At 50.3% G+C, this 21,862-nt stretch overlaps 3 protein-coding genes across 9 annotated transcripts in view; 1 reads left to right on the top strand and 2 right to left on the bottom strand.

The window, feature by feature from the left end:
• SMG5 (SMG5 nonsense mediated mRNA decay factor) overlaps window positions 1-10,746 on the bottom strand; it is a 37,920-nt gene extending 27,174 nt beyond the window's left edge. The window contains exons 1-4 of one of the 4 annotated variants that reach the window (XM_032154133.2): window positions 10,636-10,746; window positions 2,926-3,024; window positions 1,910-2,033; window positions 1,102-1,258 (exon numbers count right to left, since the gene is read on the bottom strand). In XM_032154133.2, coding sequence (XP_032010024.1) covers window positions 1,102-1,258; window positions 1,910-2,008 — 256 coding nt within the window. In that variant the 5' untranslated portion in view covers window positions 2,009-2,033; window positions 2,926-3,024; window positions 10,636-10,746. Of the gene's footprint in view, window positions 1-1,101; window positions 1,259-1,909; window positions 2,034-2,925; window positions 3,025-6,577; window positions 6,816-10,635 lie in introns of those variants that run through there. The other 3 variants (XM_032154132.2, XM_032154131.2, XM_058439151.1) reach the window with 3 other exon arrangements.
• TMEM79 (transmembrane protein 79) lies at window positions 6,796-17,147 on the top strand. 3 transcript variants are annotated; one of them, XM_058439158.1, is made up of 5 exons: window positions 7,156-7,396; window positions 8,272-8,397; window positions 9,185-9,984; window positions 10,263-10,476; window positions 16,117-17,147. In XM_058439158.1, the coding sequence occupies exons 3-5, from the start codon at window positions 9,228-9,230 to the stop codon at window positions 16,328-16,330; spliced, it is 1,185 nt and encodes a 394-aa protein (XP_058295141.1). In that variant the 5' UTR covers window positions 7,156-7,396; window positions 8,272-8,397; window positions 9,185-9,227; the 3' UTR covers window positions 16,331-17,147. The 3 variants fall into 3 exon arrangements, with proteins under 3 accessions (XP_032010053.1, XP_058295142.1, XP_058295141.1); XM_032154162.2 differs by lacking the exons at window positions 7,156-7,396; window positions 8,272-8,397 and adding an exon at window positions 6,796-7,036; XM_058439159.1 differs by lacking the exons at window positions 7,156-7,396; window positions 8,272-8,397; window positions 16,117-17,147 and adding exons at window positions 6,796-7,036; window positions 14,388-14,467.
• GLMP (glycosylated lysosomal membrane protein) lies at window positions 15,037-20,372 on the bottom strand. Of its 2 annotated transcripts, XR_009213603.1 has the most exons (7): window positions 20,219-20,360; window positions 19,457-19,714; window positions 19,063-19,263; window positions 18,716-18,934; window positions 18,020-18,276; window positions 17,586-17,909; window positions 15,037-15,144 (listed from the first exon to the last, which is right to left on the bottom strand). XR_009213603.1 is itself a non-coding variant. In XM_032154160.2 (6 exons), the coding sequence occupies exons 1-6, from the start codon at window positions 20,336-20,338 to the stop codon at window positions 17,744-17,746; spliced, it is 1,221 nt and encodes a 406-aa protein (XP_032010051.1). In that variant the 5' UTR covers window positions 20,339-20,372; the 3' UTR covers window positions 17,388-17,743. The 2 variants fall into 2 exon arrangements, 1 of the variants encoding a protein (XP_032010051.1); XM_032154160.2 differs by lacking the exon at window positions 15,037-15,144 and having other exon boundaries at window positions 17,388-17,909; window positions 20,219-20,372.
• Between the last annotated feature and the right edge of the window lie 1,490 nt (window positions 20,373-21,862).

Below are 21,862 nucleotides of genomic sequence, written 5' to 3'. Positions count from 1 at the left end.
TCGGCCGGGCGTGGTGGCTCACGCCTGTAATCCCAGCACTTTGGGAGGCCGAGATGGGTGGATCACGAGGTCAGGAGATCAAGACCATCCTGACTAACACGGTGAAACCCCGTCTCTACTAAAAATACAAAAAATTAGCCGGGCGCAGTGGCAGGCGCCTGTAGTCCCAGCTACTTGGGAGGCTGAGGCAGGAGAATGGCGTGAACCTGGGAGGCGGAGCTTGCAGTGAGCTGAGGTTGCGCCACTGTACTCCAGCCTGGGTGACAGAGCGAGACTCTGTCTCAAAAAAAAAAAAAAAAAAAAAAAAAAAAAAAAAAAAAAAAAAAGAGATGGAGTTTCACCATGTTGGCTAGGCTGGTCTCAAACTCCTGACCTCAGGTGATCCACCTGCCTCAGCCTCTCAAAGTGCTGGGATTACAGGCATGAGCCACCGTGCCCAGTCTAGATGTTTTTAAATGCATAAAACACAGGTGCTCTGCTTCTGATCACAGAATTCCTCCACGTGGTGACAAGGACACAACCTCCATCTCCGACCCAGAATGCCTGTCTTGGTGATGGAGGGGACAGAGAGAGCAGAGAGAGCTGGGGGAAGGAGCTCTAAAGGATGGCTGAACTGAAGAGAAAACTTAACAACTAGAAAAGGAGTTAAAATTATAGCTGCCAGTACCTCAGCTGGTGGAAAGGGAACTTGCACTATCTTGAAAGACTGTCCACAATTTTCCCAACATATCTAAAGATTTCAAAACTTTCATCAAACATTGGGAAATAATCTCTAAAGTCAAAAGAAACGGTGCTGGCTAAATTCAATTGGGAGAAGAAAAGAAATGTTATTAATATCACCTTCCATTGCCAGACCTACTCTAGGTCTTTCTGTCCCTCCTCTGCCTTAGTCCACAATCCCAGACCTCTCTCCTTCCTTAAGATCTTTACCCTAACTCATATGATTGTCTGGATAAATCCAAACTTCATAAACCATTTGTATGTAGTTCTGCTAGAACTCTCGCTGCCTGGCTGGGTCACAAGCTACATGAACCCTGAGGGATAAGGCCAGAGGTAGAAGCATGAGAATCTGCTCAAGTCCACCTTTCAGGTTCCACTGACCTATGAGGGGGTCAGTGACATGGGTCCAGTCGATGCAGCACTGCAGTTCCAGCTGGTAGTGGGACTGGATGTAGAGAAGGAGATGCTGGTAGAAGCCAATACCAGCAACCAGGTGCGTCCTGTAGGCACATTCCAAAGTGCTCCGGCTGTGGATGTGCTACAGATTGTGAAAGGGAAGGGGCTGGTTAAGCAATAAACTCAGAGTCACACTCGCCCTCCCTTACCCTGTTCATCTCACTTGGCTCTGGAACTTCATCTCCATCTACTCTCACTCACAAGTTACTCTCATACTCTTAGCTCTAACTCTCTGGTCTTCCCATCTTGGACCAGGCTCCCCTCCTTCTCCAATCCTAATTACATCTGACTCTTTCCCTCCTTCCTTTCTGCCATCTTTTTTTTTTTTTTTTTTTTTTGAGATGGAGTTTCGTTCTTGTTGCCCTGGCTGGAGTATAATGGCGTGATCTGGGCTCACCACAACCTCTGCCTCTGGGGTTCAAGTGATTCTCCTGCCTCAGCCTCCCGAGTAGCTGGGATTACAGGCATGCACCACCACGCCCAGCTAATTTTGTATTTTTAGTAGAGATGGCGTTTATCCATGTTGGTCAGGCTGTTCTCGAACTCCCAACCTCAGGAGATCTGCCTGTCTCAGCCTCCCAAAGTGCTGAGATTACAGGCATGAGCCACCGTGCCCAGCCTCTTTCTGCCATCTTTTCTAGGCTCCCCTACCTCCAACCATGTTCTGCACCCACTTTCCTAGCTGTCTCTTCCTTCCTTGGCTTTCCCTCTTTAGACAAGGACCTCCCCTTACCTTTTTGTTAGTCTTGATAAGCTGGATAACTTCATAGTATACCTTTCTCCACAGCAGCTCCTCAGCCTTTCTCCCATAGTCCACTGGGTGCAGGAACATAAGCTTGACGCAGAGCTCACGCAGCCTGGGAGGGTGTAGAGGAGCATGAGAGAGACAGCCCATCCCTTGGAGTGAGGACATAAGAACTGAGGGCAAGGAGTCGTGTGCCAACACCCCACCAACAAATCTCTGTGCTTCCCAAGAGACATGCAGGGTCAATATGACCCAGCACAACAGCAGCCTAGGAAGGCAGTGGGAGCCCCAAAAGATAGAAGCACGAAACACTAAATATTCTAATAATCCTCATTTTTTCCCTTTGCACACTTCGCTCCCTTTTTTTCTGCCTTTTTATCCCGTTTTTCCCTTCATTATGCAGTATGGCCGACTCCCTTGACTTAAATGTATTTTTGGGTTTTTTTTGTTTTTTTTTTTTGAGACAGGGTCTCACTCACTCTGTGGCAGTGGCGGGATCATAGTTCACCATAAACTTGAACCTCTGGCTCAAATGATCCTCCCACCTCAGCCTAACTACAGGTGTGCGGGATTACAGGTGTGCGGCACCATACTCAACTAATTTTTTAATTTTTTTGTGGAGACGGGGTCTTGTTATGTTGCCAGGTCTGGTCTCAAACTCCTGGGCTCAAGTGTTCCTTGTGCCTTGGTCTCCCAAGGTGCTGGGGTTACAAATGTGAGCCACTGTGCCCGGCCTCGAATGCCGTTCTTTTTATTTTATTTTACTCTACTTTTTAGATGTAGAGACTGTGCTACTTTATGGCACCAGTCTATTAGATGTAAAACCTGCAGACGGAGTGAGGGATCCTATTTCCTCTCTTAGGAAGGCCAGAGATTTCAGAGACTATTAAGGTACCATGAGGTCAGCAGGTAAAACAGAGCACGTGTTTATATATCTGAGAAGGTTTCTGGTAGAGATAGGCAGGGAAACAGTAAGGATCTGTGGTTTAGAGTCTCTAGCTTACTTGTTCCTCAGGCTAATGTTTTCTGGTTTGAATACTTCTTGATAAGCAGTTTTGTTGCAAAGGATGAGGTCAAGTCGATGCACAGCCTCCACCACAGCCCTGCAGGGAAATACAGGCAAATATCCCCTCAGCCATATGCATGGTCCACGGAGGATGATGCTGGGACACTGATTCTAGAGGAAGAGCTACAGAATTGGGGTGAGGAAAAAAGGAAAATGCTGCAGGCTGAGCTCTGTACAAAACAAGGTGAACACAGTCTCCATCTTGTTACAGTAACCCCTGCCCCTCCCCACCCCCCGCCCACCAGGGGACATTTGGCAATGGTAGAAACATTTAGAGTCATCACAACTGGGGGGAAAGAGGGTTGCCACTGGCATTTAGTGGGTGCTTTAAATCTCCTGGAATGCACAGGACAGCCCACCACAATAAAGCATTACCCTACCCAAAATGTCAACAGTGTCAAAGTAGAGAAACTCTGTGATATGGTAAGGTCGACTCTCCCAGTGGTAAGAGCACACACTGTGATGCCAGGCAGAAAATCTAGGGTTTGAACCCTGGCTGTGTCTTACTCTGTGCCTTTGGGCAAATTACCCATCCTTTTAAAGCCTTAGTTACCACATCAATAAAAACGAAGATAATAATAGCTACTTCAGAGAACCATTGTGAGGATTAAATAATAATTTATATATCGCTCTGGTATATGGTAAACATTCAATAATGGTGGAATGAATAAATTATTATATAAGGCCTTATTATCCCTGACATAAAGGAAAGGCATTTCTAGTATAAAATTCTACTATGGAATTGTGGGGTATGATGGGAAAGTAGAGGGAGCTCCTTGGCTGCTTAGCTGTAAGCAAGATTCTGGTAAGCCTAGATTCTGCTGAAGGAATTATTTGTTGAACATAGTGGTTAGAAGTGTAGGCATGAAACCAGACCACCTGGATTCAAATCTTAGCTCTACTTCTTACCAGCTATGTGGTCCTGGGCAAAATACCTAACTTCCTTACATCTCACTTCACCCAACCATAAAATGGGAATATTATTACCTACTTTGTGAGGATTAAATTAGCTAATACATAAAGCACCCATAACAGTGCCTGGTATATAGTAATCACTCCAAGTGTTAGTCTCCATCCTTCTTGTTCTAAGGCTGAGGGGGAGACTCCAGGCACTAAGAGGTAAGTCTGTCATCACAGCAAAGAAAAAGCCACAGAAACTCTACAATGGATGGCCAAGAAGTCCCAGAGGTAGGTCTCATATCTGGAAGGGTAAAACCCAGAGGACATCAGGCAGGAGCTATAAGAACATGTGAATCAGGCACAACTGTGGACACAAAAGCAACAAAAACAGAGTGAAGATTCCCAAACAAACCAAGAGGTGCTCCCGGGCCAGGGAAAGTGGGCCACAACAGTTGGCACCCTGTGGTGGTGGCTCAGGAGGCACACTACTACGCTGCCCCACACAGGGTGAAGTGACTGCCAGCACCCAGCAGAGTGGGTGGGATGGTAATCGATACCTTCTCACAAGCAATCATGTTTCTTCAAACTGGGCAGCCTAGAGATGGATGCCAAGCCCTTTTGGCCAACCTGGACCTCGATGCCAGGGGCAGCACCAGTGATTTACTTTATACCATCTCAGTCCCTAGGGTAGGGCTTTTATCTTTGGTGCCATGGAAAGAGCTAATGGGAGTGTACATTTTTATAGACAAGCTCCACAGCTCTCCTTATATCCTTAATCCAAAAGAAGGTAAATAACCACCATTCTAGGAAGTTCTAATTGCAAACGCTTAAATATGAGAGGGCTCACCACTTTTTTCTCATTTTCCATCAGATCATAAGCTCCTCCACTAAACTATAATCTCTCTTAGAACAAAAACTACAAAATCTAGCCGTGTGTTTCATTCACTATTGTACTCCCGGGCCTAGCAAAAACAAAAATGTTTTTAAAAACAAATAACTAATGAATTGGCCTAATTAATTAATTGGTGCTTCCAGGCTCCTTTCTCCTGCTGCCCTTTCTTCTGACTTAAAATATTTCAGAATTTCATATCCATAAACAGCTAGGTGTGGGAGTTCCCCAAATTTCTGAAGCTCAGAGTGACAAGTCCATAGTCTAACAACACACTTATCTTAAGCAGAGAAATCAGACTTTCCTCCTAGTTCCTTCCACTGATCACCATTGCTATAATAAATTATAAAAACAGTGATTGGCTGCCTCTACCCTGCTCAAAGCCAACAACACAATTACAGGCAGATACCCATGTGCACATAGGTAAGCCACACAGGCAAACACATCAGCTTAGGTTAGTCCTGCGAATATAGTGGTTTAAGAACTACATTTGACAACAACCGGAAGGATGACCAGAGCCATCCCCAAAAACTGGAGACAAGGAATATTGCAGACACTGCCCACGCTCTGTCTGACAGGCAGCACTGACACTCGGCAGCATGATGAGGCACACGTGCCACCCCCAGCCAACTCCTCACCCGCCTGGGGACTGCTTGGGGCAGCCCATAGTGGGAGCTCAGGGGCCTCTAGATTGAATCACTGTTCTATTTTTGGAGCAGCCTATACTCCCCTCTGCCTCTGGCTTACAAAGCCAGAGAAGGCAGGATGCCTACTCAAAGAGGAAAAGAAAACATGCTCTTGACTCTTTCACCGCCAAAATGTGGCCAAGGCTCTGAGGGTCGTCTTCTCATGCAAACATCCGTGTTCTATAAAGCCTGAGCTAAATGAAAACCCCAAACTCTACTCTGTAGTAGAAGGCACAAAACTCAGTTTCCACGCGTCATCCTATTTTGACCCAGTTGTGCAGCCCATGTTCTAGTTGACCTACACAACAAATTCTCCACCTTTGATGGGAAGAGCTCATTCGGGCCTGTTCCCAACAGAGGGCTGAAGGGCTGAAGATGTGACTTGTGGAGCGTGGGTGGCATTATGGAAATCAGAAACCAGGAACGGAAGTTGCCTGGCAAGAGACTACAGTCATGAGGCTGGGAGGAAGGCAGGACTCAGGAGTCCCCAGGTGCCCGGAATTGCCTCCCAAATCCCAAGAACGCTCTGGACACAAAGTCGTTCGTGACCCTTCCAGGCCAAGACTTTCTCATTCGGACTCCTCAAAATTAGAGCCGTATGGGACTTCGGAGCACATCCAATTCAAATCTTTCTTTTTAAGGATTATGAAACTGAGGCCCAAGGTCACACCGTTTGAGAGTGGCAAGGGACGGACCTGAACCTAGCTCCACGGACTTCAGTCCAAGACTCTTCCTTGTAAATCCCACAGGATTCCAAGCACCGTTCCCTTCCGGGTTTTTCTACACCTGTGACCCCACCTTCACCTACCCAACCATTCCAGCCTTCAATTCCCACCCTATTAGCCCAACTCCACAAAGCTTAGTGCCCGCCCCAAGCAAGCTCACTGCAGAGGGGATTCCTCCACGTGCTTCCCTCCAAACCTCCCACCCACCCAATTCCTCCTTTCAGTTCCATCCCGAGTTACTACGGGACCCCGCCCCGCCTCCAAAATTGCACCCTCCTTCCTCGCCCGCACCTCACCCTGACACCCGGGCCCCGCCTGCCCGGGAGGCCCCGCCCCTCGCCGTCTCCCCACTTCCCTCGGCGGCTGCTCTCACGCCCTGGCCCCTCTCACCGGTAAAGCCGCTTAGTGTGGAGGACTTTTGCTTCGGGCTCGCTGCTCTCCCCTGTGGGGGGGCCTTGGCTCATGGTGCCCGGGTCCGGGGGCAGCTCCCGGTCACAGGCCCCCGCCACCCACCACTACCACCACCACTGCCGTCTCCGGCCGTAGCCGCAGCCGCCGCCGCCACCGGCCCTGCTCGGCCGCCATCGCTGTGAGGCGGCTGCCCGCGACAGCTCCTCCTCCGCCTGCCAAATCTCGCGATGGCAGCCGCACAGTTGCGGACCAGTGGCCTGCTGCTACCAAATCTCGCGAAACTCGTTTTCCCTCCCGGGAAGTTGCCAGAACTAACTCTGGGCAGCATGGCGTCTTTCCGGCTTCTCCAAACCCTTGCGAAAAACTTTATTGGCAAAGCTATCAGAGAACGGACAGTGTACCCACTGAGGCGGCCAAAGCTTAACTGGATCAGGGCAGGTGAGCTTACGGCTAGGAGCGTGACTGCTTTGTCCTACAATGGTCATTTAGTCCATCCTTCTGCCCCTTTCCCGCCTCCCCGTTTGAGCCAAGCCTCTTTCAGATTACTGGTTAGAGTGACTCCAGCTTTCCCTTTCCCCCCATAATTTAAACAAACAAAAAGTGCATGTGAAAGTTTCCTTGGAAAGGGCCGAGCATCACGTAGGAGTAAAGCCCCGGAAGAAATGACTTGTACAAGCGTCTCGGACCTTCAGCTCTCCTCCCAAAGATTTCCAGCTTGCATATCTATCTCTTAGCAGCCAGTAACATTTATTGAACTGCCGTCTTCCAGCCACAGTGCAGGATTCTAGACACACAGAGGTGAGCAAGCTAGACACTATCCCTGCCCTCACAAAGCTCAAATGACTTTAGGGATAAGGACTCATAGAAATGAGAAGCTAGTCCCTCACGTTTCTATCTCCTGATCCTCACATTGGAAATCAGGGCAGGTGGGCTCACAGCTAGGAGCGTGACGGCTTTGTCTTGTTTTAGCTTAAAACCTAAGTTAAAAAGCAAGGGTGGTTTGTTTTGTTGTTGTTGTTGTTGTTTTTGCCTGTGTATGAATTGTAATGAGAACATAAATTGCCCTTCTACCGCTATGCTCCTGGCTCCAACCACCCACCTTCTTTCTGTTCCTGAAACAGCCTAAGTCTTTCCCATCCATTGGTGTTTCACTTAATGTTCCTCTGCCTGTAACACTCATATTCCTGATTTCCCATCAGGTTTCAGCTCAAATATTACCTTACCAAAGAGGTCTTTCCTATTAAAATTGTCTAATTGATTTAGTTGCTAGGCTTCTTCATTATCTGTTACTCCAATAGAACATAAGCTTCTCAAGGGCAGAGACCTCGACTGCCATCTTGTTCTCTTCTGTGTCTGCCTAGAACAGTTCCTAGCTAATAATTGGTGTCCAGTAAATATTTACTGAATGAATAAGTGTACAAATTCCATTTCTGGGTATCCCAGCCTACTCCGAGCACCCTTTGTTGCACAAATCCACTTTTCTCCCTCTGCTTTCCTGAGCTGCGAGCTCTTACACATTCCAGGTGCCTAGAATGTGAACTTACCCCTTTGCCCAGCTGCATCCCAACTTTCAGAAAGGATGACATCCTCCTGTAATGCTTTTTTTTGTCGGCAGATTCAGCAGGGCGGGGCCTGCCCCTTTAATCTGGGCCCCACCTGCTCTGGTCAGACAGGTTTTGAGACACAGGTAAAGGGAGGGAGACAGAGAGAAATACTTGCAGAGCCAGCAGGTAGCTGGGCAGCTCCTTCCCGGACGGACGGATGGATGGACGCTGGGGACCCTCCACTCCATATGGAAAGTAAGAGGATGTCATGGGTCTAAACTGCAAGGTTTGGAGGGCCCTTGAGATGAAGGAAGGGAATCAGTCCCATCCAGAAGCAATGAGATGGAGGGCAGCAGGGAGGAGAGAAAGACAGGAGAGAAGGCATAGAAAACAACCATGATCAGACCTAAATATCGGAATAACAGACCCAGGCCCTGCAGAGATGGATGAGGTGGGCTAGTGAGGAGTTTGGGAACTGACCAAGTACCAATGAAGGAAGAGGGTGCCTGGAACTGCCAGCTCTTTGGGTCAGATTAGTTGGCAAATCACTGGTCTCACTTGGAATGCAGGAGGGTTCCAAGCAGGGATGTGTAGGGAGAAGGGGAGATGGGACAGTGGAGGGGAAGCTTCTCCGTCTACAGCAAGATCATCGGTGGGAAAGAAACTTGGCAAAGTTCTAGACACCTCTTCTGCCTCGTATTCCTGCATTAGAGTGGCCATGACTCCAGGGGTTTTGGTGGAGGGGCATAGAAGGCGTGGGTGGAGGCTGACTGAGGCCACAGCTGCCAGGGCCTGTGTCCCTTGACTCACCCTCTCCTGTTGGATGGCATTTGATGTCGAAAGGGTGCCTCCATTTCAGCTGCTCACTTCCTTCCCTCCTCCCTCTGTTTCAGTGTCTTCCTCTGTACCACGTTCTCCCTAAGGCTCCAGAAGGGGCCAAAACCCATGAAGCCAGTTGCCCTGGAGAGTATGAGTTCTGTCAACCTGTCCTAATAACAAGAAGACAGGAGTTTCTGACAGAGCTTTCCTCTGCTCCCTGCAGGATGACATGATCTTGTGGTAGATACCAGAACTGAGGCCCCAGAATGACAGAACAGGAGACCCTGGCCCTGCTGGAATTGAAGAGGTCTGATTCCCCAGAGAAGAGCTCACCCCAGGCCTTGGTTCCCAATGGCCGGCAGCCAGAAGGGGAAGGTGAGGCCGAATCCCTGGGAGCTGAGTCCCTCAGAGTGGGGTCTTCAGCTGGATCTCCCACAGCCATAGAGGGGGCTGAGGATGGTCTAGACAGCACAGTAAGCGAGGCTGCCACCTTGCCCTGGGGGACTGGCCCTCAGCCCAGTGCTCCGTTCCCGGATCCCCCTGGCTGGCGGGACATTGAACCAGAGCCCCATGAGTCAGAACCACTTACCAAGCTAGAAGAGCTGCCCAAAGATGATGCCAACCTACTGCCTGAGAAAGCGGCCCGTGCCTTCGTGCCTATTGACCTACAGTGCATTGAGCGGCAGCCCCAAGAAGACCTTATCGTGCGCTGTGAGGCAGGCAAGGGCGAGTGCCGAACCTTCATGCCCCCCCGGGCCACTCACCCCGACCCCACTGAGCGCAAGTGGGCTGAGGCAGTGGTGAGGCCACCTAGCTGTTCCTGTGGGGGCTGCGGGAGCTGTGGAGACCGTGAGTGGCTAAGGGCTGTGGCCTCCGTGGGAGCCGCACTCATCCTCTTCCCTTGCCTACTATACGGGGCATATGCCTTCCTGCCGTTTGATGTCCCACGGCTGCCCACCATGAGTTCCCGCCTGATCTACACACTGCGCTGCGGGGTCTTTGCCACCTTCCCCATTGTGCTGGGTGAGCTTGTGAGAAGAAAGGGGGCATCGGGAAGTGGACTTGAGGAGGGCAGGGCCTGCCTGGTGTGGGGAGCAGGAGGGTTTCCCTTCACTTGGCCTGGGCCCCTCAGGGTCTCCCACCCCCTGCCAGTCTGCATGCCCATCTCCTCCCAGGACCACCTCCACCCCACCGTGTAGAGCCCATGCACTGCCCACAGTGAACCTGCCCCCAGCTTACTGCCTCTTGCACCCTTTCCCTGCCTTTTCTGACCCTACCCTGTGTTTCCCAACTCCACCCAGGGATCCTGGTGTACGGGCTGAGTCTGTTATGCTTTTCTGCCCTTCGGCCCTTTGGGGAGCCACGGCAGGAGGTGGAGATCCACCGGCGATATGTGGCCCAGTCGGTCCAGCTCTTTATCCTCTACTTCTTCAACCTGGCTGTGCTTTCCACTTACCTGCCCCAGGATACCCTCAAACTGCTTCCTCTGCTCACTGGTCTCTTTGCCATCTCCCGGTAAGTTGGGGCAGGGGGTGGGGCATGGGAGAAGGGATGGTGCTAGAGAACCTAGGCATCTGAATGTCTGGAGAGCCAGGGTCAGGAGCTTTCCAGATTCTACACTGGCCCAAATGTGTGCCCTGGGGAGATAAGTCCACCTTCTGTCTTGTACCTTACCTCAGCTGGTCAGCAGATGGAAGCCGATTTCAGAGACACATATAACCATGTGGAACAAGAAGGCTTTCAGGTGTCATCTAGATCAATGCACCCATTGCAGCCACTCCGGTGGCAATCTGGTCAAGTAGCTGTGTTGGTCTCTAGTTGAACACCCCCTGTGACCAAATGTACAACTTAAAAATAGATATATTTTTTCAAAATAGAGACAAGGCTGGGTGCAGTGGCTCAGCCTGTAATCTCAGCACTTTGAGAGGCTGAGGTGGCAGATCACTTGAGGTCAGGAGTTTGAGAGCAGCCTGGCCAACATGGTGAAACCCTGTCTCTACTAAAAATACAAAAATTAGCTGGGCATGGTGGTGCACACCTGTAGTCCCAGCTACTCAGGAGGCTGAGGCAGGAGAATCACTTGAGTCCAGGAGGCGGAGATTGCAATGACACAAGATCGTGCCTGGACGACAGAGCTAGACTTCATCTCAAAAAAATAAATAGCCAGGTGTAGTGGCTCATGCCTGTAATCCCAGCGCTTTGGGAGTCTGAGGTGGGTGGATGACAAGGTCAGGAGCTCGAGACCAGCTTGGCCAATAAGGCGAAACCCCAGCTCTACTAAAAATAAAAAAAATTTGCTGGGTGTGGTGGTGGGCATCTGTAATCCCAGCTATTCAGGAGGCTCAGGCAGGAGAATCGCTTGAACCTGGGAGGTGGAGGTTGCAGTGAGCCAAGATTGCACCATTGCACTCCAGCCTGGGTGACAGAGTGAGACTCCGTCTCAAACAAATAAAGAAATAATTAATTAAAATAAAATAAAAAATAGAGATGAGGTCTCACTATGTTGCCCAGGCTGGTCTCAAATTCCCAGCCTCAAGCAGTCCTCCTGCCTCAACCTCCCAGTGTGCTGATTACAGGCATATGCTACTGCTTCCAGCCTCAGTTCTTCATATAAACCCGTCTTTTTCCATTTTTAAAGGTCCTAATTGTTAGACAGTTCTTTATACTACACTAAACATTTTTGCCCAGATTCTGACCTCCAGAATTGCCTAGGACAAATTTAGATATTTGACACGACCTCTCAATCCCCGCACTCTAACACCCTGTCCCGCTAGTGTCTACTTTGCAAAATGGCCGTGGTTTCTTCATTGTCCTGGGAAGAAACTTCTGCCTGTCAAGGTTGGGGGCCCTGGTTGAAGGTACTGTCCTTCTCTTCCTATTTGTCAATGAGGGGAGGGCCCTGGTGAGGGTACTATCTTTTTCTTTTTTTTTTTTTTTTTTTTTTTTTTTGAGACGGAGTCTTGCTCTGTGCCCCAGGCTGGAGTGCAGTGGCGCGATCTCGGCTCACTGCAAGCTCCGCCTCCCGGGTTCACGCCATTCTCCTGCCTCAGCCTCCCGAGTAGCTGGGACTACAGGCGCCCGCCAACACACCCGGCTAATTTTTTGTATTTTTAGTAGAGACGAGGTTTCACTGTGTTAGCCAGGATGGTCTCGATCTCCTGACCTCGTGATCCGCCCGCCTCGGCCTCCCAAAGTGCTGGGATTACAGGCTTGAGCCACCGCGCCCGGCCGGTACTATCTTTTTCTTCATACAAACCAAGGACGTGTGAGCTCTCCTCGCAGCCTTCTTACTCTCCTTTTTTTTTTTTTTTTTTTTTTTTTGAGACAGTATTTCACTCTTGTTGCCCAGGCTGGAGAGTACAATGGCACAATTTCAGCTCACTGCAATCTCCACCTACTGGGTTCAAGTGATTCTCCTGCCTCAGCCTCCCGAGTAGCTGGGATTACAGGCGCCCACCACCAGGCCCAGCTAATTTTTTGTATTTTTAGTAGAGACGGGGTTTCACCATATTGGCCAGGCAGTTCTTGAACCCCTAACCTCAGGTGATCTGCCTGCCTCAGCCTCCCAAAGTGCTGGGATTACAGGCGTGAGCCACTGCGCCTGGGCCTTACTCTCCTTTCATTCAGACTTTGCCATCACCTAAAATCCTTAGGGGTACTTTGGGAGGCCGAGGCGGGCGGATCACGAGGTCAGGAGATCGAGACCATCCTGGCTAACACAGTGAAACCCCCTCTCTACTAAAAATACAAAAAAATTAGCCAGGCACGGTGGCGGGCACCTGTAGTCCCAGCTACTCGGGAGGCTGAGGCAGGAGAATGGCGTGAACCCAAGAGCCGAGATAGCGCCACTGCAGTCTGGCCTGGGCAAAAGAGTGAGACTCTGTCTCAAAAAAAAAAAAAAAAAAAATCCTTAGGGGTATTTTCACATGAACTACTGTTAATCTAGAGGGCACCTTTGAATTTCTTAACCCAAATGCAGGTCTTTTCTTTCCATTTTCCCTAATACATACGCTCTTGTTCCTTTTTTTTTTTTTTTTTTTTTTTTTGAGATGGTGTCTTACTCTGTTACCCAGGCTGGAGTGCAGTGGCTCAATCTTGGCTCACTACAACCTCTGTCTCCCGGGCTCAAGCAGTTTTCCTGTCTCAGCCCCCCGAGTAGCTGAGATTACAGGTGTGAGCCACCATGCCCAGCTAATTTTTTTTGTATTTTTAGTACAGACAGGGTTTCACCATGTTGGCCAGGCTGGTCTCAAACTCCTGACCTCAGATAATCCACCCACCTTGGCCACCCAAAGTGCTGAGATTACAGGTGTGAGCCACCACACCTGGCCTGCTCTTGTTACTTTTGATACAGGATTCCAGGTAGCTTGCTAAAATAAAATATTCTTCCTATTGAGCTAAAATTAGTCTTCCTGTCACTTCTGGTTGTGGTCCAGCAGTCAGTTGTCCCACCAGCCTCCTGACCATCATGCAGCCTTGCATTTTCTCCCAGTAGGTTTTCCCAAAATAAATATGTTCCTGCTCATGTAACTCAGCCTCCCATCTCAAACTCTTGGGGAATACTGGTCTCAGAAGTTGGCTTAAGCAGTAAAAATCATCAGGGAGCTAAAGGAAGAGTCAGTGATCGTCTGGTCCAGACTTCCCATTTTACAAAGGGAAAATCACAACAGATTAGGGGAAAAGAGTTAGTTGCTCAGGTCAGTCGGCAATAGTGGCAGGACTAGAATCCAGGTCCTTTCCCTCTCTTATCCAGGGTCCTTTCTTCTTTACCATGGACAAGTTCATTAAGCAGTTTGTGCCTCAGTTTCATCATCTGTAAAATGAGGTTGTTATGAGGATTAAATGAGTTAATTCATGTAGAGTGCTTAAAACAATCTGGTACTTGGGGCCGGGCGTGGTGGCTCACACCTGTAATCCCAGCACTTTGGGAGGCCAAGGCAGATGGATCATGAGGTCAGGAGATCGAGACCATCCTGGCTAACACGGTAAAACCCCATCTCTAATAAAAATACAAAAAATTAGCCGGGTGTGGTGGCGGGTGCCTGTAATCCCAGCACTTTGGGAGACCAAGGCGGGCAGATCACCAGGTCAGGAGATCGAGACCATCCTGGCTAACATGGTGAAACTGCGTCTCTACTAAAAATAAAAATAAAAAATTAGCCGGGCATGGTGGTGGGTGCCTGTAGTCCCAGCTACTCGGGAGGCTGAGGCAGGAAAATGGCATGAACCTGGGAGGCGGAGCTTGCAGTGAGCCGAGATGGGGCCACTGCACTCCAGCCTGGGCAACAGAGCGAGACTCTGTCTCAAAAAATAAAACAACAAGAACAAAAAAAAAAAACAATCTGGTACTTGGTAAGGGTTCATTATGCTATGCTGTTTCCTAGTGCAGAAGAGAAGCAGCAGTTACTTTTCCCTCCCTTTCACAGGTAAAAAAGAATAGAGGCACATGAATTATGTAATAAGTGATCCTTCATATATTAAGAGGAAGTTGCTCTCCCCTCCCTCCATTGAGGGGTGAGTATTGAACAAATCTTCCACGAAATCTGTGGCTGACCCATCCTCTGGGCTTCAAGCCCTCCTGGAGGTGGCTTCTTTGCTCTCCTCTTTACCTCTGTCCCTCACATTGGCAGAAGGGAAGGTAATAAACAGGTTTGGGTTCAAATCATGGCTTTGCTATTTCCCAGATGTGTGATCTTGGACCAGTCTTACTTAACCCCTTGGAATCTTAGTTTCTTCATCTGCAAAAGGATAAATACAGTGGAACACACTGTAGCTATAAAAGAATGAGAAAACCATTTTTATATTGATATAAAATGATCTCCAGGATATATTAAATGGGGGAAAAATAAACATGCAGAGAACAGTCTATATAGTATGCTGCCATACTTCAAAAAAGGGAAAAATAACTTTTTGCTCATATATGCACTTTTTAAAAAATCACTCAATGTACTATCACACTGGCTCTTCTTCCTTCTTCCTTTTCCCCCCTTCTTCCTCCTTTCTTTCTTTCTTCTTCTTTCTTCTTTCCTCTTTTCTTCTTCTTTTTCCAAGAAAAGCACACTGGTCTTTAAGAAAAAAAAAAAAAAAATCTGCTGGGCATGGTGGCTCACACCTGTAATCTCAGCACTTTGGGAGGTCGAGGCAGGAGAATTGCTTGAAGCCAGGAGTTCGAGACCCTCATCTCTACAAAAATAATTTTAAAAATCAGCTGGGCATGGCGGCACATACCTGTAGTCCCTGCTACTTGGGAGGCTGTGGTGGGAGGACTGCCTGAGCCCAGGAGTTGGGGGCTGCCACTGCACTCCAGCCTGGCTGACAGAGACCCCATCTCTAACAACAACAACAAAAAATAGGCCAGGCGCGGTGGCTCATGCCTGTAATCCCAGCGCTTTGGGAGGCCAAGGCAGGCGGATCATCAGGTCAGGAGATTGAGACCATCTCGGGTGAAACCCCATCTCTACTAAAAATATAAAAAATTAGCCAGGCGTCGTGGTGGGCACCTGTAGTCCCAGCTGCTCGGGAGGCGGAGGTTGCAGTGAGCTGAGATCGCGCCACTGCACTCCAGCCTGGGTGACAGAGCGAGCCTCCGTCTAAAAAAAAAATAATAATAATAACAAATAAATAAAAAATCACTCAGTGCACAAGAAACCATAATATTGATGTCTGGGATGGGGGTGGGGGAGAATAGGGTGGGAATCGGTAAAGGGAGGAAGATATTTTACTATACTCATTGAATTTGCTCAAACATTTTAAAGTTTGTACAGCCAGGTGTGGTGGCTCGCATCTGTAATCCCAGCTACTCAGGAGTCTGAGGTGAGAGAATCACTCAAGGCCAGAAGTTTGAGCCCAGACTGGCAACATAGCAAGACCATGTCTCTAAAAAAATAAAAATAAATCGAAAAGTAAATAAAAGAGGGAAAGGAATAACATACTCAACTTCATAAAGATGTGGGGAAGTCAAAATCAATCACTTATAGTAATTAGCCCTGTGCCTAATACATGTTAAATGCATAAACTTTGGCTGTATTTGGAAGTACCAGCCATACCCACCAACTGCATCTGCCTCCCCTATCTACTCCCCCAACCGTTAGCCTATTGCCAATCGGCTGACGCCCTTCCCTCGAAAGTAGCCTGACCTTTTTCTTGCCCCCATAGGCTGATCTACTGGCTGACCTTCGCCGTGGGCCGCTCCTTCCGAGGCTTCGGCTATGGCCTGACGTTTCTGCCGCTGCTGTCGATGCTGATGTGGAACCTCTACTACATGTTCGTGGTAGAGCCGGAGCGCATGCTCACTGCCACCGAGAGCCGCCTGGACTATCCGGACCACGCCCGCTCGGCCTCCGACTACAGGCCCCGCCCCTGGGGCTGAGCCGCTCCGCCCTCGCCCTCGGAGTAGGGGGTAGCGGCGTGGGTCTGACACGTCTTTGAACCTTGTGGCCAGGCCTGGACTTCGCCCCCAGGCCTAGGACCGCCGTGGGTGGAACCCTGCTACTGCCCCAACAGGGACTCCAATCAATCAGAGTTCTCCCCTTGCCGGAGCTGCCCTTCACCTTTGGGGCCCGACACAGTCATAAGGGATGGACTTAGTTTTCTTGAGGGAAAAAGGTGGAGAGCCGTGTTTCTTAAGGATGCTGAGGGCATGGGGCCACGACCAGGGGAGAGGCACAGCTCCTTCCTGAGCAGCCTCCTACCACTGCCACAAGGCTCCCTAATGCTGGTCTCTGCTCCACTCCCCAGCTTCCCATGAGGCAGGAGGCAGAGCCACAGCCAAAGCCCTGACCAATTCTGTGCCAGTTGTCTAAGCAGAGCGCCTCAGGGATGCTGGAAATGCCTTAAGGATAGAGACTGGGCATCACATCAAATGGGACTGTGGTGTTTGGTGAAAACCATCCTGGGGATCTGGATTCAGGACCCTCCATTGACTGGCTTATTTACTATTTACAGTTGGCCAGTCCAGAGCTGCTGCTCTTTCACCTATTTAGGCCCCTGTAACTTCCCACCTTTAAACTGCCCAGAAGGCATGCCTCTCCCATGGGAAGAGGGGAGCAGACAGGGAAATCTGCCTCCCAAGAGGGGTGTGTATGTGTTTGTGCCCACACGTGGTGGCTGGGGAGTGCCTGGATGGTGCGGTGGTTGATGTTAACCTAGTGTGAGTGTGTGTGTGTAACAATAAATTACTACCAGTCTTTGCTGGCTCTTTCTTCCTGTTTGTCCCCCAGTCTCGAGTGTCCCTTCCCTGTTTAATTCAGATGACGATAGAAACCTCCCAGCTCTACCTGGTGGAGCGGGGCTGGCAGGTTCCTTGGTTCCACAGCAAGGAAATGGAGCCTCAAACAGGAACTTGCCTTCCAAGCCCATCTTTCAGCCCTAGTATTCCCTGGAACCAGCCCAAGCCCAGCCCAACAACACACGTCAAGAGACTGGAGCCCTGTGAAAAAAAAATATCTATTTTCTTGCCTTCCAGGGCAGCCAACCAGTCAGAATGCCTCTCATTTAGGCCTGCAAGTCCCATCCAAGGGAAATGTGTGGAGATGCAAGAAGGCAACACCAAGGGGACCTTATCAATAGCCCTGTCCCCCGCCTGCCTCCAAAGTCCCCCCCACAAGGTATGAAGGAAGCCCCACCTGGGGGTCTCCAGGAGGTTGAGGCTGGCCTCTGAGGTTCCACAGAAAAGCAAGACGGGGGAGTGAAGGGGCCAGCTGGAACTTGATGCTCCAACCTCCGGAGTTCTGAGGCACAGCAAGACAGGTCCAGTAACGTCCTTCCCTCCAGAGAGCGGGCCTTAATTTATGGACTGGTATTCTGAGTACTTCTTGTGGTGCAGCAGCAGAACCAAGCCGCCCCCTAGCAGCATGAGCCCTGGGGCACCCAGGGCCACTGCCATGATGCCCAGGACTAGTGGGGACAAGCCGTCCACTGGAGGGAAGCCCACACCCAGGAGCATTGACCTAGAGCGAGCAGAGAGAGAGAGGTAAGTGGGCTTAGGAGGAAAGGCTGGGAGGCTCAGCCTTTGTCCACTTCAACTCCCCAAGTCCCCAGCCCAAGCCTTTGTTCTCACCAGCTGAGGTAGTGTTGGTCCCAGTAGCCAGGGCCTGTGGAAGCCCCGAACGTCAGATTGAAGGCACAGAAGTTATTCTGGGACCCAAAGAAGGCTCGGACAATGGGTGACTGGGGAAGAGAGTATGCCAAGGCAGGATGAAGAGGGGAAGCTTGGCAGGGCAGGGCTGATTCTCGGCCCCCCGGCTTCTGGGAGTAAGCCACTGGTCGCCACTGTGCGAAGCCTGATGGGAGGGAGCCCCACAGCAGCTGGTCCAACTGGGAAGAAAGGCAAACAAGGGAGGGTAAAGAGGACCATCCTGTGCCCAACCCTATTTTCCCTGCCTCTCCCAGCCTTATTCTGTGACTAGCAGCAGGAGTCCTGAGTCCTAGGCAGGGCCTCAATCCTTCCTCTGTAAAAATGGGGAGTTCGACTGGGTGAGGACTGAGTTGTTTCCCAAGCCTCCAAGTCTGGACTCAGCCCTTCTCTTGGCCCCCAGGCCCCTTGCAGATCTCCACCTGCCAGTGTAAGTCATATTGCACTTCCTGTCTGTCTCCACTGAGGGCGGAGACTGGGTCAGATTCATTAGCACAGTGCCTAGCTCTTAAACGACCCAAAGAAAGTGTTGCTAAATGGCAAATGGTTGAATAAGTTTTAGGTCCCAATGGTGTCCCACCTACATTCCTCACCCATCTGCCTCTCTTCAGGAAGCCTGACCTGGAAGACGGCCGGTGCATATTCATCGTCGATGGAGTGCTGCTCCTGCATTGAGGGGCAGTCAGGGCCCTGGCCCAGTGTGGCTACCTCCAGCCCAAACAGGGAACGGTTTCCCCGGGGAGAGGCTCCAACCAGGGCCACCTCTAGCTGACAGCTGTCTGCTGTGTGCAGGAGGCGAGGGGGTTGGGCTGGTCGGCTGGACCTGGAAAAGGCCTGGACCTAGGAAGGAAGAAGCATGGGAGGTGTGGGAAATAGCTGGATGCCTGTGCTTAAGGGCCACCTCCATCATTAAATCCCACCCTCACAAATCAGCCTTTTTGAGCTCTTTCTGATTTCCCATGCCTTACCCTGAAGGTCAGGCTGCCATTGGCAAAAGTCCTGGTAGGGTCGTTCATGGGGTGGCCTTGAAATGTGGCACTCAGGGTGGCAGGATCCAGTGAAGCAGTGATGTTGTTCCAAGAGAAATCGGCCAAGGAATATGGAGGATATGGTCTTCCCGGAGGCTTTGCTGCCGTATCGGACACGTTGGTGCTGTCAAACTCAAGCAGCTGGAGGGTGGGGGTGGGGTGGAACTGGGCTTGCCTCCGTTTTTCTCCCGAGACCACACCTCCCACTCACCTCCTACCAAGGCTTTCATATCTGAGTCTATTTCACCCACCCCCAGTCTTTAGTTCCACCCTCTAATTGGGATGAACTCTCTCCTCTGCACTCTTCTCCTTGGTTCTCTCCCAACCTCCTCACCCTGGTAAAAACAAGGGCAGAAGAAAACTCAATGCTGTCCTTCGGGAGCACCATCAGGCCCCCATCAGGCTCAGGGGATAGCAGGCGGCTCCAGTTGACACTCAGGGTGCTGTGGGGGGTGTTGGTGGCCACCAGCACCACTGCGAGAGGCCCCAGGCTGCTCCACACATAGTGCAGTGTGGAATTGGTGCCCACTGCCCGGATATGAAGCAGGTTCTGCAGGGGGCCCAGCCAGTTAGGGATGATCTCCAGAGACACCTGGAACATGGAGTAGTGGAGGGTTGAGGGAACAGGATCAAGGAGAGACACAGGCAAAACAGAAGCTTGAGGGGAGGGGAGCTTGGAAAGTGCTGGAGAAAGGATGGGATCTTGGGGACTAGACAAGAGGAATGTGTGCAGGAGCTGAGGGAACCCTGGAGTAAGGGGCAGGATGAAAAGGGGTAAGGTAGAGGGTACAGCCAGGACTCCCCTGACCCTGGTGGGCAGGTCAGGGCACAGGGCTGGGAAGAGAAAACATTCAACACTTGCCTGGACCTGGGTCACCCAGGGCTGAGTCGGGGTGACCCCTCACATTCACCCTCACATTCGCCCTACTCCACAATCCCGTTCCGTAACCCATGACCATCTCCCACACCCTCCAGGTTGAAGAACCCTCCTCTTGGCAGCCACCCTCCACCCCTAGCCCCTGGATGCCGGGTTCCAGCCACCCTGCAAGGGTAGCATTTCCTGAAACTTCTATCGCTGTAGCCCCAGGGCCCTCACCTGGCGGGTCTTCTCCCCCAGCAGGCCAAATGGGGCTGCAAACAGAAGTAGAGTCCAAAGGAGCAGGGGGCTGGGGGCACAGTGCCCCCAACCCCAGCCACGCTCCACAGAGCCGCACATACGGCCGCAATTCGGCCGACGGAGGAGGTGCCAGAGGGTCACATGACTCGGGTTCAGCTGATCTCTTTCAAGGGCGGAGCCACTAAACCAGTTTTTGCTTTTTTTAAAAAATTTCCTTTCGTCAGCACCATTTAATGTATCAAAGGAAAGCTTTTTTTTTTTTTTTTTTTTTTTGAGACGGAGTCTCGCTCTGTCACCCAGGCTGGAGTGCAGTGGCGCGATCTCGGCTTACTGCCAGCTCTGCCTCCCAGGTTCATGCCATTCTGCCTCAGCCTCTCTGAGTAGCTGGGACTACAGGCGCCCGCCACCACACCCGGCTAATTTTTTGTATTTTTAGTAGAGACGGGGTTTCACCGTGGTCTCGATCTCCTGACCTCGTGATCCGCCCGCCTCGGCCTCCCAAAGTGCTGGGATTACAAGCGTGAGCCACCGCGCCTGGCCAACAGCTTTGTATTCTATCTTAAAACAGGAAACGTCACAGTCTCTTACAAGTAATACAATTTAATATGGTCACAAGATTTTAAGTGAAAAAAATACATTATTCATGCTACAAGTTTTCAGTCTTCCTTGGACAATGCCAAAAACACAGTATTCAAATGGCATGTTTTAAGAGGAACGTGAAATCTCATTTTGACACAAAGACAGGTTAAAGAAAATAAACCCAACAGGGAAACACTCCAGGACCAGTACATTGCCTTAACCCTGTCCCATTGTGGAACTCATACACCTGCTTTCTACTCCAGCACATGAAACTCTGCGGTTCCTCTTCCCTGTGAACTATGAAACTCTCTGGGGTTCTTCTTCCCTGTGGAACAATGTGGTTCTTCTTCCCTGTGGAACAATGTGGTTCTTCTTCCCTGCCTAACATTTCAACAAAAATTGTAAATATTTAGAGATGTGTCACTAAATGACAACAACATACTTCAAAAAAAGCCAACTTATGTGTTAAATGTTGAAAGAAAAGGCCGGGTGCAGTGGCTCACACCTGTAATCCCAGCACTTTGGGAGGCTGAGGCAGGTGGATCACGAGGTCAGGAGTTCAAGACAAGCCTGGCCAAGATGGTGAAAGCCCGTCTCTACTAAAAATACAAAAAATTCACTGGGCGCTGTGGCAGGCCCCTGTAATCCCAGTGGCAGGCGCCTGTAACCCCAGCTACTCGGGAGGCTGAGGCAGGAGAATCACTTGAATCCGGGTAGTAGAGGTTGCAGTGAGCCAAGATTGTGCCACTGCACTCCAGCCTGGGCGACAAGAGTGAAACTCTGTCTCAAAAAAAAGAAAAAAAAAAAGAAAGAAAGAGAAATGTTTAAAGAAGGGGCTAGGCCGGGCACAGTGGCTCACGCCTGTAATCCCAACATTCTGAGAGGCCGAGGTGAGTGGGTCAGGAGTTAGAGACCAACCTGACCAACATGATGAAACCCCGTCTCTACTAAAAATACAAAAATTAGCCAGGCGTGGTGGCAGGCGCCTGTAATCCCAGCTACTTGGGAGGTTGAGGCAGGAGAATCACTTGAACCTAAGAGGCA

The sequence above is a fragment of the Hylobates moloch genome, unplaced genomic scaffold (genome assembly GCF_009828535.3).
Source record: "Hylobates moloch isolate HMO894 unplaced genomic scaffold, HMol_V3 SCAFFOLD_5, whole genome shotgun sequence".
Lineage (NCBI taxonomy): Eukaryota > Metazoa > Chordata > Mammalia > Primates > Hylobatidae > Hylobates > Hylobates moloch.
This window is presented reverse-complemented; position numbering and strand designations above follow the sequence as displayed.